Source organism: Hippocampus comes, unplaced genomic scaffold (assembly GCF_001891065.2).
Source record: "Hippocampus comes isolate QL1 unplaced genomic scaffold, H_comes_QL1_v1.1 scaffold322, whole genome shotgun sequence".
In the NCBI taxonomy this organism is placed as follows: domain Eukaryota; kingdom Metazoa; phylum Chordata; class Actinopteri; order Syngnathiformes; family Syngnathidae; genus Hippocampus; species Hippocampus comes.
The window spans coordinates 1043454-1058698 of NW_017805137.1; the positions used below are offsets into that span (position 1 = coordinate 1043454).

At 40.1% G+C, this 15245-nt stretch overlaps 1 protein-coding gene across 2 annotated transcripts; it reads right to left on the bottom strand.

The window, feature by feature from the left end:
- Window positions 1–21: 21 nt before the first annotated feature.
- On the bottom strand, window positions 22–3763 carry cfap73 (cilia and flagella associated protein 73). 2 transcript variants are annotated; one of them, XM_019866957.1, is made up of 7 exons: window positions 3662–3763; window positions 3375–3516; window positions 2656–2748; window positions 1585–1776; window positions 748–969; window positions 502–660; window positions 22–408 (listed from the first exon to the last, which is right to left on the bottom strand). In XM_019866957.1, exons 2-7 carry the CDS (start codon window positions 3501–3503, stop codon window positions 304–306), a joined length of 900 nt encoding a protein of 299 aa, XP_019722516.1. In that variant the 5' UTR covers window positions 3504–3516; window positions 3662–3763; the 3' UTR covers window positions 22–303. The 2 variants fall into 2 exon arrangements, with proteins under 2 accessions (XP_019722516.1, XP_019722517.1); XM_019866958.1 differs by lacking the exon at window positions 2656–2748.
- Between the last annotated feature and the right edge of the window lie 11482 nt (window positions 3764–15245).

Consider the following 15245-nt stretch of genomic DNA (forward strand, 5'->3'; position numbering starts at 1 on the left):
ATATATATATATAAATGTGTGTGTGTGTGTGTGTGTGCATGTCTTTCGTAAACATTCATTGGAAACTGGAAACGCTTATAGAAATATATCAATGACCAATTATATGCAATCTCTTATTCATTTTTGACCATGAAACAAGTTTATGTGATTCCATCTCCACCAAGTACAGCATGTTATTCACTAACTATACCTGTACATCGTACATGATGGATAGTTCATGAAAATTAACAAATTCACATTTTAGATCCAAATGATTTAAATACAGTCCGGTAATATTTAGGTAATAAACAGCGTTACAGTACTTTAATGTTGTGTTAGTGTAAGAGTGTTCTTTTCTTCATCGTTTCTATGTGAGCTACCTTGATATAGTCTTACAATGTCCTTGTGGTCCTGCATGAACATCTTGAGCTACAAAAAGAGACAAAAAGAAGTGTATGTTTGTGTGTGTTGAGCTCATTTCCCACTTCAGATTCTGTCAATCATCTGTCAAACCTTACAAACCTTGTCCAGTTGTGTGTCGGTGTCACTCAGTGGGACGCCTTTCTCTCCATCCACGTCGCCGCCCGTCAACTCGTAGAGGTTGAGTGCTGCCATCTTGATCAATCCCAGCAGCAGCGTTTCCTTGGCTGCAGTGCCTTGAATGTGTTTCCACTTTGTCTCCTGTATGAAGGGAAGAGCAGAAACGTGACAAAATCATCATACAACATTCCACGTAGAGTTCCTCTTTGGCAGGATTAGCTTTGATACCCAGTGTTCCATTTCGGGTTGTGCCCTGTCCAGTTTGTGGTGCAGCTGTGACAGCTGGTTGCTGCACTGCAGAAGCATCAAGCGATGTTGGCTGTTGAAGGTCAGCAGGGCTTTCCTCTGCATGTCCACCTGCTCCTCGGCTAACCTCTGCTTCTCACAGAGCTGCTCCCTGATGCGAAGAAGATTCTCCAGATGACCTGCCAGAGATGCTTCATCTTCAAACTGTTGACACAAACATGACACGGGTCAAAATTGCATTGACTGATCCTCTCAAAAGGGCCCCATAAAATGTTCACAGCGCTGGTGGTATCATGAAACATATCGGCCACATTTTCTGATTTGAAAAAAAAATATATATTATGGTCAGTAACTTTTGTGTATACTGTATTGAATGATGCCAAAGCTTATTTCAGATGACTTTGGGGTGAGAGGCGAGTACACATCTTTCCCCAGTCAAAAATTTGCAGAACTGAAATTCGAACCTCACAACTGTGAGCAGATGTGCTGAGAAATGCACGAGGAAACTACTTTAGGCTATTAACGGTTTTACTACAAGACTAAAAGTAGACTATAGTTTGTATATAGAGCTCTATATTGGTACGGTGGACCGAGCCAATTCGTGATGAAGTTTCGCGAATGGCTTGGGTCACCGAGAAAGTGATTCTAATTGCCTCTATTGAGTTTAAACCACAAATATGCCACAACCTATGACTGCAAAACATTCTGGAGATACTCATAGAATTTCACTTACTTGCAAATATAGACAGTGTTGTACTATACTTGTGTGAACAGTTCAACATTGCTGTGCATCAAGGTTATCTCTCACGTCAACCTTACCCGTGTTAGCTTCAACGCCTGTTGCATGAAGTCCCGATACACTGCGTCTCTTTGCACGCGATGAAGGAGGTGGTGTTTTCTGCGCTGCAGTTGAGTGTACTCCTCCTGCAGAATCTTCACCTCCACCTCTTTCTTGTTTGCTTCTTTCCTCTCTAGTTCTGCCCTTTTCACCATCTGAGCAGCATCATGTTCCTACACACGGAGATAAGTTGTTTTGTGGGGACAATGAGCAGAAACCCACAATTGATTGTGCAATCATTCGTGGATTATTATAATGCATGCCTGGGGACTCGCTTGTATTGCATTGCGTGTTTTGTGAACTAAACAGTTTTGCCATATTTACTGTTGATGAAATGTACGTCTTAAAAAAAGATGAGGCACTGAAGACAATTCTTTTTTCTAAATTTATACTCGGATCATCCTTGATGTATCTTACATCAAGGCAGACTCTCTTACTGGTTACTTCATCATGAATCAATAAAGACTGCCTTATCTTGACACAAACACAGATAGAGTAAATGTGATGTTGGCTTAAATTTCATGTCGGAAAGGCTAAAATGTATATCTCAAGCTTAAGTATTGATTTTTTTTTCCTGGAGCTGTTTCACTGCCAATGGCAATTCATTTGGATTTTTCCAGTTCTCTTCAATAATATGAAAATAATGTTCACTGCACGCCCACGAACCTCGAGAGAATAAGTGGCTCGGATAAAGGTTAGATGGATGCAACAAAGTCAAAAGCTATCTGGCGAAACGCTCAAACACTGTTTAGCAAAAGTTAATGTACGTATTTGGGGATGGATAGAAATGTCAGTTTTTAGAGCTTCATATTATCTGGGGAGTTGCAAGGGAATTGTACAAAAATTAACTTTGGTTCCACTACTTCAGTACTGCAGATTGAAAATACTGTAGGATTTTCTTGGACTCCAGTCAGTCATCAGCCCTTAGAATCCAAACGGTGCCTGTATATCCTTCATGATTTGAGATCACAGCCAGATGACAATGTAACACATTTGTTTAGAATATTCATGTTGAGCATCATAATGAGGTCTTGTGTAAAACTCGACTTTACCTTTGGAGAAATGTCAAAATTTGAGATTAATTCCTTGGCCTCCTTCGCCTCCTTTAACAGCTTATCTCCACACTGTCGCAAACTCTCCAACTTCTTTGAGAACACAACATCAGGCACACAATTACTTTGGGAATTGGAAGTGACAATGAACGTTGTCCTTGTTGTAATTGTAAATAAGTACCAGATTTTCGTCAGAGACAGACAAAGACACAGCTATAGGAGACAGAGCAAAGCAGAAGCAGATCTGGAAAATATTGCTCGAGAACCAAACCACTCAAGCACCATGATGAGGAAACAGACGCGCTGCACACAGGTTAAAAACAAAAACAAAAAATATTTTGATCACTGCTGACCAGAAATTAATTACTTTCACCCTGGGGTTGAATGCTAATCACTTGCTAGTGTATGACGAAACCCCGAACGCCCCCCACAGCCTCCTAAATTGGATGCCTGGTCAATCCCACCACCCCCAATTTACGCACGCCACTCCTCACCCACGATAACTTAAAAAAAAATAAATTAAACAGAATTATGTAGTTTTCTGTTGCTGTCAGTCAGCCATGTGGCTTTTTTTTGTCAGCTCACAACGTGAGCAAAGCTTTGGGAACACGTTGATTTAATGGCATAAAAGCCCAAATCAGTCCTTCTACTTTTACCAGAGCCTTTTTTTCTGCACAGGTATTGGCACTGAAGTACTTTAGCCGTTTTCCACTGCGTACCTGTAAGCACTGCTCCTGTATAGCCACGAGATGTTCCTGCTCCTGGCGAGCCTCCATGATTTCAATGAAAGTGTCGTTCCTGTCGCGGTACCTCCTCGCTGTCCCCGCGCAGCGTTCACCCCCAGACATGCTCCACTTCACACTTGAAAATAGAAAAAAGAGGTTAATGAACATTGATAGCTCTCACACGGGCTCTGGCCGAGTTTCACAGTTTCGTGCAAATTTACTGTGAAATAATCCTCCCGGGGGAGCTCAGAGATGATTAATTAAATATGTCGAATACTCACGCAGTGTTCAATTTAGAGGTTGACTGTGTTCCTTTGGTTTGCGTTGGTGTCACTTGTCGAAATCTTTGTCAAGCATTGAGTTGACGCTGAGGTACTTCCGGCCGGTTGTTGCTATGGTAACTTGTCGACAGTCGCTTAACTCTTTATATTTAGTTCATTTTTGTCCACCGGGGTAAGTATGAACACATGGGCAAAAAAATGCACTTAAAAATATGTTTTGAACATTTTATTCCATTGGTATTATTAACAACAGCAAAAGTGCTTAAACATATAAAAAAAAAACAAATTAATACTTCGATGAACAACGACCATCATGGCCAACATTAAAAATTAAGGTAGGCAAGGCACGGCAGTTTTATTCATAGAGCACATTTCATACATAAGGAAACTCTGTACACTGCACTTATAAGCATTTACAAACACGACAGTTAAAAACATGCAAAAGAAAAGCAGAACACACTGAAGTAGCTTACAAAAATTACGAGAATGTATTGACATCAGTTAAAGACAGAAACAGAAAACTTAAACAAAATAGTCGGTTTTTACATGTACAATTTTACATTTGCACTGCACTTAAATGTAAATAACAAAACAAAAGATAGCATGCGAATCATTTTTCATTTGAAGTAAACTTTTGCACACAGACTAAATAAAGACCGAATAAACATTTTCAAAAAGTTGTAAAATATATTTTACTTAAAAGTGATATTTAACTTGAACTCTACTTACCAAATACTGTGCTGTGTTTAAAAAAAAAAGTTTAAGTCTCATTACACATTTTAGAATGTGACAAAACTAGAAGTTGCATATGAGACTTAAATAATGATGGCATGCATTGATGGCCTGACTGACAAGTGTTACAGATGTGAAACGTGTGACTTTTTCACTTAAAGCACAATTCACACTTAAAAAAATCACACCCTTGGCCGAAGCACACCACACCACAGCACATGGCTACAAGACACTCGCATCAGACTGACACAATGACATTTAGCATTATGAGTGTGTCACGCATTGTTGTAGAAGACCATTTCATGTAGCTATAAACTACTTGTGATAACAATTTCATTGTGTACTACTTAAAATATATACTGGACCGTTCATTAGGTATACCCGTACAATCCAACGAGATTCAGTTCACAGGATGTATCAATTATGATGCCCTTGAAAGATAACATCAAAGCTAAAATTTGAATTAATCAAAACTGCTATGCGCACAAAAAAATGTCTTATATTCATCAGCAAATAAGACTAAATCTAAAATATATTTCGAGACTTGTTGTTCTCACCTCTCAGGGAAAGTATGGTGCGCCCAGGTTACAAGATTGTAACACACAAGACAAGGCGACAGAGGCAGGTGGCGGTAGCCCACATAATGGAAATGTTATGTGCTGTTCTTTTTGCATCATAATTACCAGGTGAGACGCGAATGGCGAAGCAGACAGAAGCGACATAGAACAACCGAGAAAATGCATCTGCTGATTTAAAATGATTTAAATATGTACACACACACACACACACACACACACACACACACACACACACACAGAATACGCTTTGAAGGAATAAGAAACGCTTGACCAGAGAGCAATGAAGAGGAAAAACAAAAACACACCGAGATGCCTCTGCATCTATATTTAATGAATGGATAGCTTACTACACACTCACACATACATGCGCATTCACAGAGTATACTTTATTAATACTCATCGAATGGAATGCTATTATAATAAAAGCATGTCGTGTGAGGTGATGGGCCAAGTGTGGGTGTGAGAAGTGGGAAGACATCACACCCATGTTAACATCAGGAGAGCTTTTTAACTGCTGGAAAGAAAAAGGGGGAAATGATAAGTCACTTTTATGGTAAGATGATGGAAACTGCATTGAACAGCAACATTCACCCTCTTTTCTCTACTGGTGAAGGTAATTTTGCTCCAGTTTTCCGCAAAAGTGCCTTTTAATCAGTCACACGTCGACCATATTGATGGAAACAATGTCGTCAAGATTCTTGAACAGATCCAAAGTAAAGTTCTTAATATGTCTCCGAGGTAGTGCTCTTTCTTTCTCGTCACGAACATAAAGACTAGTTTTCCTTGCTTAAAATGTATAATTTATTGTCAAAGATTAGACGGAGAGTGCATAGGAGTATACGTACCATTGAAAAACTTGACCAGCCCCTGACATTGTACCAATGGCAGCAGTTTATAGCAAACACTGTTACTGGTTAGCAACCATGGCAACAGCCAATTAAATTTTATCCACCAAGCGCCAAGTTACTTCAAGGCACTTTTCGGAAGGATCGGGCTGGATCACACTCCTTGTCCATCAAACCGACCCAACAGCAACCCATATGATCAAACACTTTGGCGACAGAAGCAAAGAAAACCCCTTTCCCTTGCCGACTAAGATCCAACACGGCTGTATTAAATCAATTTGTCCTAATAAGAGAGAATTTGATGGAGGATCCGACCCTGACGGTACGAAACCATCAACTGGGACTCGCTCCAACGTCCTGCAATTTATCATTAGGACAAGCAGGAACACAAATACATGGCTGAAGAGATGTCAAGGCACGGGCGCTGCATGGCAGTGTCGTGGTGCATACGGCTGACTCTTTCTGTGAGTGAAAGTGTCAATGTTAGGCTTATTTCTTACTTGTCAAAATGAGCCTCATGATTGACTGGCGAGCGGTCAAAGGAGTCATTTGCCTTTTTTGTAGTCACCTGCGACAGACTCCAGTTCACCTGTGATTCAATATAGGTAACTGCTATCCGGTTTATCCTTTTACAGCTAAATTAACAACGAGCTGCCGTAAAATTTGTTATTTTCGCACTTTTTTTTTATAGCAACTAATTGTAAAAAGCCATGGATAATCATACTTTTTTTTTTTTTTTTACAATTAATTACAGTTTAAATAAAGTTCAATATTTGTTTTTTTAAACATTATTTTCCGTCAGAAAAAATGATCTTTGGTGTAAAATTTAGGGTTACCAAACTGGGATAGCATGTTGGTTGTTCCAGTTTGTCAGTTTTTTTCACGATATAATTGTAGCAACCACATGGCCTCTATTTTTACATCAATTTTATTTTGATGTTTTTCGTACAGTGTAGAAAATGGACGATGGATGCTCGAGCATGTTTCCAACAGTGGGGCAGTGTCAGCATTGGCCATTGGATGTTACACCTATAACACCTCAAATGTATTGACAAACAAAGCTGATATACTTGCGGAAATTCAAGAAGAAACACGTATGCATCCATCCATTCATTTTTTTGATTCACTCATCCTCACAAGGGTCGCAGGGGCGTGCTGAAGCCTGTCCCAGCTGTCTTCGGGGCAGTGGGCGGGGGACACCCTGAACCGGTTGGTAGCCAATCGCAGGGCACACAGAGACGAACAACCATCCGCGCTCACACTCACACCTAGGGGCAATTTAGAGTGTTCAATCAGCCTGCCATGCATGTTTTTGGAATGTGGGAGTAAACCGGAGTACCCGGAGAAAACCCACGCAGGCCCGGGGACAACATGCAAACTCTACACAGGGAGGCCGAAGCTGGAATTGAACCCGGTACCTCTGCACTGTGAGGTCGACGCGCTAACCTCTGGTCCTCCGGGCCGCCGTAATAATCATAAAAAATGTAATATTATAATTTAGTTACATTTATGAATTAAGGGTTGTATTCAACTACAAGTGGATTTTTTTTTTCTGAAACATCATATAGCTATGAATTGCAACGCGTGGTAAAATCCGTGTTGCACAAGTTTCAATAGGTTTACTTAAAAAAATGAATGCATCTCAAAAACCTGATGTGCTAGAAAAAATGTCAAGACATTTTTGGCATCAACGTCAAAAATACATTTAGGGATACAATAAAGCCATCTCTGATTAAAATTTGCTGTTGACCAGTCATTAGTACAGTATAAGACTGTCTCTTTCATTTAAGCAAACACACACACACACACACACACACACACACACACACACACACACACACACACACACACACACACACACACACACACACACACACACACACACACACACACACACACACACACACACACACACACACACACACACGCACACACAAAGGTAACAAACATTTCAGCATCCATAATTCACAGTGTGTTGCAAAGCGATATTGAGAGGAAGTCTGTGTTCATGCAAATGCATCGTCAGACAAAGAGTCCAGCGCCTCCATGCCGCCATCTTTTAATAATGAGCCACCAAGGCAAAGATGCACTGAGTGGGACTCAAACAGTGTTGCTGCTGCTGGCAAACAAAGGAGGCTGACAGCAGGCTGAGTGAGTGCAGTGAAATCAGGCCGCATGTGCACTCAAGGGAGTGGAGTGCAAGAAGAGTACGAATCATTTGTTTGTATATTGATGTTTGTGTTTGGTGTTTGTCTCACAGCAGTGGTCTTGTCTGGCCTGTTTGCAAACATGCCTGAACATGACCCAAAACATGATTCCAGTGGTGCGTTGCATGCTGAAAAGAAGCCTGGCAGATAAGAGGCCAAACAGGCCACGCTTCACTATACAGTATTTATATATATATATATTTTTCGATACTGAACAACATGGGTTTTCTCAATATATCAATATATATATAAGACAAAAAAAAATCTATTCTGTATTTTGTTTTCTGGTTTGCACATGAGTAAATGTTTGACAATGAAATAGTACCTTTGGGATGAATGCATGCAGTGATGTTTTTATTAAAACAAAATAGTGGTGTGCCAACTCTTATAGTGAGGACACATGCCAGTAAATTAGAGTACTCACTCTTTTTCATTTTAAAATGAAATATTTTCTTGAAGTAAAAAAACAGTTTGTGACATCGTGTAAAACACCACGTGGATTGAAATTTTTGCTGGATGCAAAAGCAGCAAAGTTGAGCAACAGATGTTTCCAACGTGATTGTCACCTGTTGCTAGGCAGAGTACAGAGTGCTCAATCAAACCTGCCCGACAGACCAATTTTTTTTTTTACAGATGCCACGCCCACTTGGCTGTTTGTATAGCAAACTTTTGGGAGACAGGGGCATGCCACAGGACTGCGGCACCCCTAAAAGAACATGAAGAAAAAAAAATCCTCATTTCACTTCATCTTTTATATGATGTCTCTAATTCAATTCGTTCTTGATGTTATATGTAATACATATTAGAGAGAAATAAAAACGTGCATCATAAAATGAATCAAATATTGACTTTGAGCAAAAGTGACATCTCTCCTCACATGCCTGCGTCCAGTCTGCCTCGCTGTGTTATGCAACAAAAAATATACAGTACAGCAGTCTATAAATTGAATGGGATTATGAATAGCATGTGGCGACAGTAGCTCAGTCTCGACATGGCCTTTCACAAGTGAGAAAGATGCTAGTCTGCTTGCTGGCTACTGTCGAGGTTCCCTTGTTCAAAGCAGCGTCACCACGGCAACTTAACTTGTGCAGTACTCTTTCACTTTCAGTAATCCTTAGTTTATTTATTTATATACATTTGAAATCATCATGCATGTGAGGTGTAGATATTATTGCAGATATTATTGATATATATTGAACCTGTATGTGGCTTTAAAAAGTGGCCTGACACGGAAGTCAGCGAAGGAGCATATAAAGTTGGTTTACTGCTAATTGGACAAAGGTTAGCCACTCTGGGCCAAATTCACAAAGACTGAACTGTGGTTACTGATAGCACCTTCAATTGCACATCATTTGCAGCCATAGTTTGCTACTTCCTAACGTCCTAATCACAAAGGATATTGCAATAATGATTGAGTAGTGCAAACATGCTCATAAATTTTCAACCCATGATCCTCATGGTAACCATAGCCGGACTTGCTCAGCTGTGTATGGCGAAAAGTCACTCACTCAAAACTGTGACACACCAACAAGACAAGGATTATGGAGTATTTTGATAAAAATAGGTCTGACATGTCTTTAAAGCATCTTTTAAATCAGGGGTGTCAAACTCATTTGTGTCACGGGCCACATTTTAGTTACCATTTTCCTTGGAGGGCCGGTATGAGTGACACTATATAAAGAAGTCAAGAATAACAGTTTATTCAATGATTGTTTAAGTTACTGTAGTAAGCGGTTCGGTAACAAGAAAATGCTGACAGTATCACTCTTATTTATTACAAATGAGAATATCAAACTTTGGTAGAGATTTTAGCAAGCATCACGAAAGTTACCATCTTTGATTTGCTTTCGCGGGCCACATAAAATGATGTGGCGGGCCAAATCTGGCCCCCGGGCCTTGAGTTTGACACCTGTGTTTTAAATTGTGGAAATAATGCCTAGGTCTCCTTTAACCACTTTGAAACTGTGTTTATTGTTGTATAAAGAAAAGAAATGGGGGGGAAAAAACGATTTGATGTGGGCTTCTAATTAGAAACAGTACTCCTGATCTGAGTATTCAGAGATGGTGGCTCTGACCTTAGCGGTCCCACTTGTTCTGTATTGTAAGCAGCACGGTGACGTCCTGCTGCTATGATATCATTATGCGCTGCCTGGATATGTGGGCCGACATGTTGGGTGTCTCTCTCTTGACTCAATAGGTTTGTCTTTGTCTCGCTGGTTGTCTTTCTTTGTCTCCGTGTGCGTGTTTGTGTGTGTGTGTGTGTGTGTGTGTGTGTGTGTGTGTGTGTGTGTGTGTGGCGGATTAGTGTGCCTCTCCGGTCCCTTGGCCGTAATCAGATGGGACATTGGCTCCATGACGGCCCACAACCCCCACCGTAGCCCAGTGAGGGAGCGCACCTCCAATGTTATGCGTGTTTGACTGGCACTCATAGACCTTCGCAGTATGTTGGGAGCTCAAGCAATTATACCTGCACACATCAACCGGGAGCTCTCACCACCATTACAAATGAGCGAGGATACATTTGCGATGCCTATGCCGCGAAAATGGCTGAAGAGAACAACAAAAAAAAAAAAAAAAAAGTGAGAGTCCAGCAATGGAGACAACGATAATGCAGCTCAATAGGGCAGATAAACTTCCATTAGGTTAGTCTGAGCCCTCTGACCCTCAACTGGCCTGGCTGCTGTTAGTTTGACCCTCAACCTCTGACCCTTTGTCTTTCAGATACAACACACACGCATACACGCGTGCCTCTTGCTCTCTTTTTCCTTGACAGCCCTCATGCTCATATTAAGATCTACATGGCTGATTTCAAGGCAATTTCAGCCATAAACTCTCATTTGGAAGGGGAATTAGTTGGCCTCCGAGTCTTGTTACTGTGCTGTGCTTAACAACATTAGTCGGTTTGTGTGGCTTTTACATTAAAGCAAGGATGGATTGTACCATTCTAATCAACCGGCATTCTATTCCATTGGTCCAGGATTTATTGTTGGACATCATCATACTTTCATTGTGCTGTTGCAGATGTTTTATACGGACTGTATATTAAAAAAAAAAAAACATGTTTGCTTGTTGTTTTGGCGGCGAGGCAACTCAAAACGTCATCTTTACAAATAGCATGCAACAGGCTTAAATGCGCTTCCGATGTTGACTGGCCGGACTGAAAGATTATAATCGCCGCAATTGTATTTGCAGTGTAGTCGGCCTTTGCCAGCCTGCACTTCACACAGACAGACGGAAGAGCACCATCAGCAAAGAAAGATGAACCATAATGAACTTTTGGCAATTACACTCCATCTCGGGCCACTTATTCTACACAAAATGGCTTCATTAATGACGGTCATTGCACAAATGTCTCTGAGTGTCCTACAAAGGCGTCTCGATACATTCAAACTAACAATTTTGTCCAGAATGAAATAAAGATAAATTGTGGGTGTCTTTGAAAAAAAAAAGCTTCTCCTGCATATATGGGCGGTAGTTTCAACATATATTGAAGCAAAAACTTTTGGTTTGATTTTGTATCAGAACACAGCCTTATAATTCACACTGGCTACTATTAAAAATAAAATCTCTCCCTTCATTTTTGTTGTATTCTTCCACAATTTTATCTGATATTTAAGAATTTTACATTCTTGCCAGGAATGATAGACCATTCATTCCAACGAGGAATAACACAAACACAATAATGGATTGCAATTTGAACATTTGATAGAGCTATAAAAGAGATTACGATGAAAATAAACCGTATTAAAAAGGTGCTATATAAATCCAAACTATTATTATTATTATTATTATCATTAATACTATTATGATGATGATTAAGATGATGATGTATAATGCTTATTGATATATACAGATTAAGCCACAGCTACCCCAAATTAACAACGCTATTAACTACCAAAATCATTTGTATGCTTTTGTAATAGTTAATACGACAGTATGTGGAAGCTGTTAAACTAAAAAAAAAAAAAAAAAAAAAAAAAAAAACAATAATTTGAATGTAAAAATCTAATTATCATTGTAATAATAATTCATATTTATAGGTTTACGCACAAAAGAAAGAAAAAAAATCATGCAAAAATATTTCTTGATGTTTGGCTGGCAACCAATTCAGGGTGTGTCCTTGGGTTCAGAAGAGAATTGAAAATGTTTCAGTACAATATTTAGAATCTCATGTATGATTAATTTCTGATCTGTGAGATGGCTCAAGTTAGAATTTGAATTCCGTAGTAAATTCCTTATTTCTATAAAAAAAAAGGGAAATCATCAAGAGCTCACTGAAAATGAAAGAGTACGTGTTAAAGCACTTCAAAACGCTGGATGCTCTCCCATAAAGCACTGTAGATGCTTGTCTAACAAGACATTACCCCAAGCCCAATTTTGATCAATCCAGCATGTTATTACCAAATGTAAAGTCACTTATTGAACACTCTGCCATTATGAAAATGCTGTCTCAACACCCGGAGAAGTTGCCATATAGTTTGATTGATGGTGTATCGAGCGCGATCTCTAAATTAATACAAAGAGCACTAAAGTCACATAGGACCAGTTCCTATCAGTATTTTTTTGATGAGATGATATGGAATGATATTTTTCGATTAAAAAAAAATGTACGACTTAGATGAAAGCTTGTGGTTGTGTTTTTCTGTCTTCATACAGCCATGTATTTTATGTTTCCTTGATAAAATCAGCATTGAAATGTAATTCTCTCAAAATACGTTCTCATTACATTGAGGGAAGGAGAATATGGAAAAAGCTGTTGGAGGACTATGTGTACGTGTGTGTGTGTGTGTGTGTGTGTGTGTGTGCGTGTGTGTGTGTGTGCGTGTGAGAGAGAGAGAGAGAGAGAGAGAGAGAGAGAGAGAGAGATAAGGATAAGGACCACTTAAGTTCTTTGATCGCAAAGGCTCATCAATCTACTGTTGAAACAGTGTGTGTGCGCATGAGAAAGTCCTTCACTGATTGATTATCCGTCCATACACACAGACTACATCTGTAAACTTCCACACGTACTTGTGTGGACGTTTACTTGCAAAAAGTGTTACTCCTGATACCAAATTGTTAACCGGCCCAAAGTTTTCAAAAAGTGAACCGTAATCCAATATGCCATTCAAGAACTAGGTTGCATTCCAGAATAGTTCAGAATATTTTAATGTCCCAAGTATGTTTTGGCTCTGAATATCTAAATCTCAATTTAACACCCCACAAAGATGTACACGCTCCAAAATTTCCTCCTTCTTTGCAGCCACGCGGGGGTCATAGCAGAGCTCTGATCCAATCCATTTTGAAAGAGTTGGAGGCCCCTCAGAGAACTCATATTTTTCTCCACCTCCCCCACCTCCTCCTTGACCCAGTCTGGCATGGAAGGGTTAAGGAGGAACAGAACCTCTGAAGAGCTGCCTGCTTAACCTCTGACCTCAACGTGTAAGGAAAAAAAAAAAATCAAAGGAAGACCTATGTAACAAGTCAGTAATGTAAATAGACTTACTTTACAAAAACACATCATGTATTTTTTTTCCATCAAATGGATTAAAAAAAACAAAACAAACATCACTCCATTAGTGTTCATTTTCACTGAATACATGTACAAATGTAGACAGCCCGAGGAGAACCAGCCCCCCCCCCAACCCCCGTCCCCAAATTTCTTCACCCCACGCCCCAAAAGACTCCTCCTCTCTGTGGGCAGCAGGTTGTCAGTGAAGGGGTCCAGCTGGTGGAGACTTGAGATGCCAAACAACGTGTCAGAGATAAGACAAGGCGGAGAAGGTATGCAGAGCGACCGACCACTCTGTGGGGAGATTGATGATGAGTGCGAGGGTTGGGAGCGTCTCTCGTGCGCGTGACATAGTATACATTGTTACACAGCCAACAATACCCTGCAGTGATGAAATGTGATTGTTGGACACTTTACAAGTATACTTTTAGAAAAAAGGTTGCTGGCGCGTATCAGGACCTTATGTGCATTAACGTTGGCTCCAGACTTTCCACTCTGGAGGGCTGAATATAAATAACTTGGAGGAATGTTAATTACCTCTGTCATGTGTGTGTTTTCATGTTCGCAGGATTATCCCAAATCTAATCTACTGACGATATAACATTTTGGCCATTATCATTGTGGAAATTCCATACAAAACAGTAGACATGGCACTTTTGCCTTCATTTGCTTGGCTGTTGTGTTGTTATTGCACACACGGACATGTGCGATAAGGGATGGAAGGTGATTTCCAAGTGCTCACCTCACAGGTTTGTGAGCTCGCAAGCCAACATTATATCATCCGCCTGCAGGTCCTTATAAAATTTACTTTGTCTTCTTCCGCCATCTCTTGGACCATTAGCACGCCGCTCACGCCTGGCATTTGAAGGTAATGGTGACAAGTCGACTGTGTTCCCACTCACAACATCACAAAACGCTGCTTTGAAATATACAGCACTATCTTGCATTGTGTGAAAATACCAAAACTTAGTCTAGCCTACCCCTGCGAAGATTTACACCACACTTCTTGCCAGACTTGCACTGGACATTAAAATAGAGGAAAGACAATCAAGCGTGTACTTTTCCTTTAACGACAATGTGTACAGGGAGATAGCTGTGTCTGGGAGGCAAGTCTCTTCACAGGGGTGGGTTTAGTTCCCCCTCAGTGACAGTTTGAATGTTAGAAGGATGTCTGTCTCTATAAGTGGCCTGTGATTGACTGGCAACCGGTTCAGGTTGCAGTCAGCCTTTAAGTCAGCTGGGATAGTCACTCGCTCACCGGCAGCCTTAAACAGGTTAAGCAGGTTAAAGAGAAATGGATGGGTGGACCTTTGAGATTTTTGATTTCAAGATTGTACAGCACAGCACACGAGGCTATAAACGCAGGCAGAACAAAACTGCAACCAACTGTTATCAAAATTCTCAAAAACTTTATTCACTTTTGAATAGAAATTTGATTCCAATTAAACCGATTTTTTTTTTTCCCCCATGTACCACCACTATTTTTCACCACGTGGAAATAGAGGGTCAACCCAACGTTGGAAGAAATCTCCGCACAACTGCGTCTTGTTTCACAAGAATGACGTCAAATCAAGAGTAATAAATACTAGAAAACACCAAAAAAAAAAAAAAACACTTTTCAGCTTTCATACCGTCTCGCACGCATACACGCATTAAGGATGCAAACTCAGCACCTTCTCATGTTACTGCATATAAAACCTGGGTGGAAATGTAACAAAACTGCTACAAAAA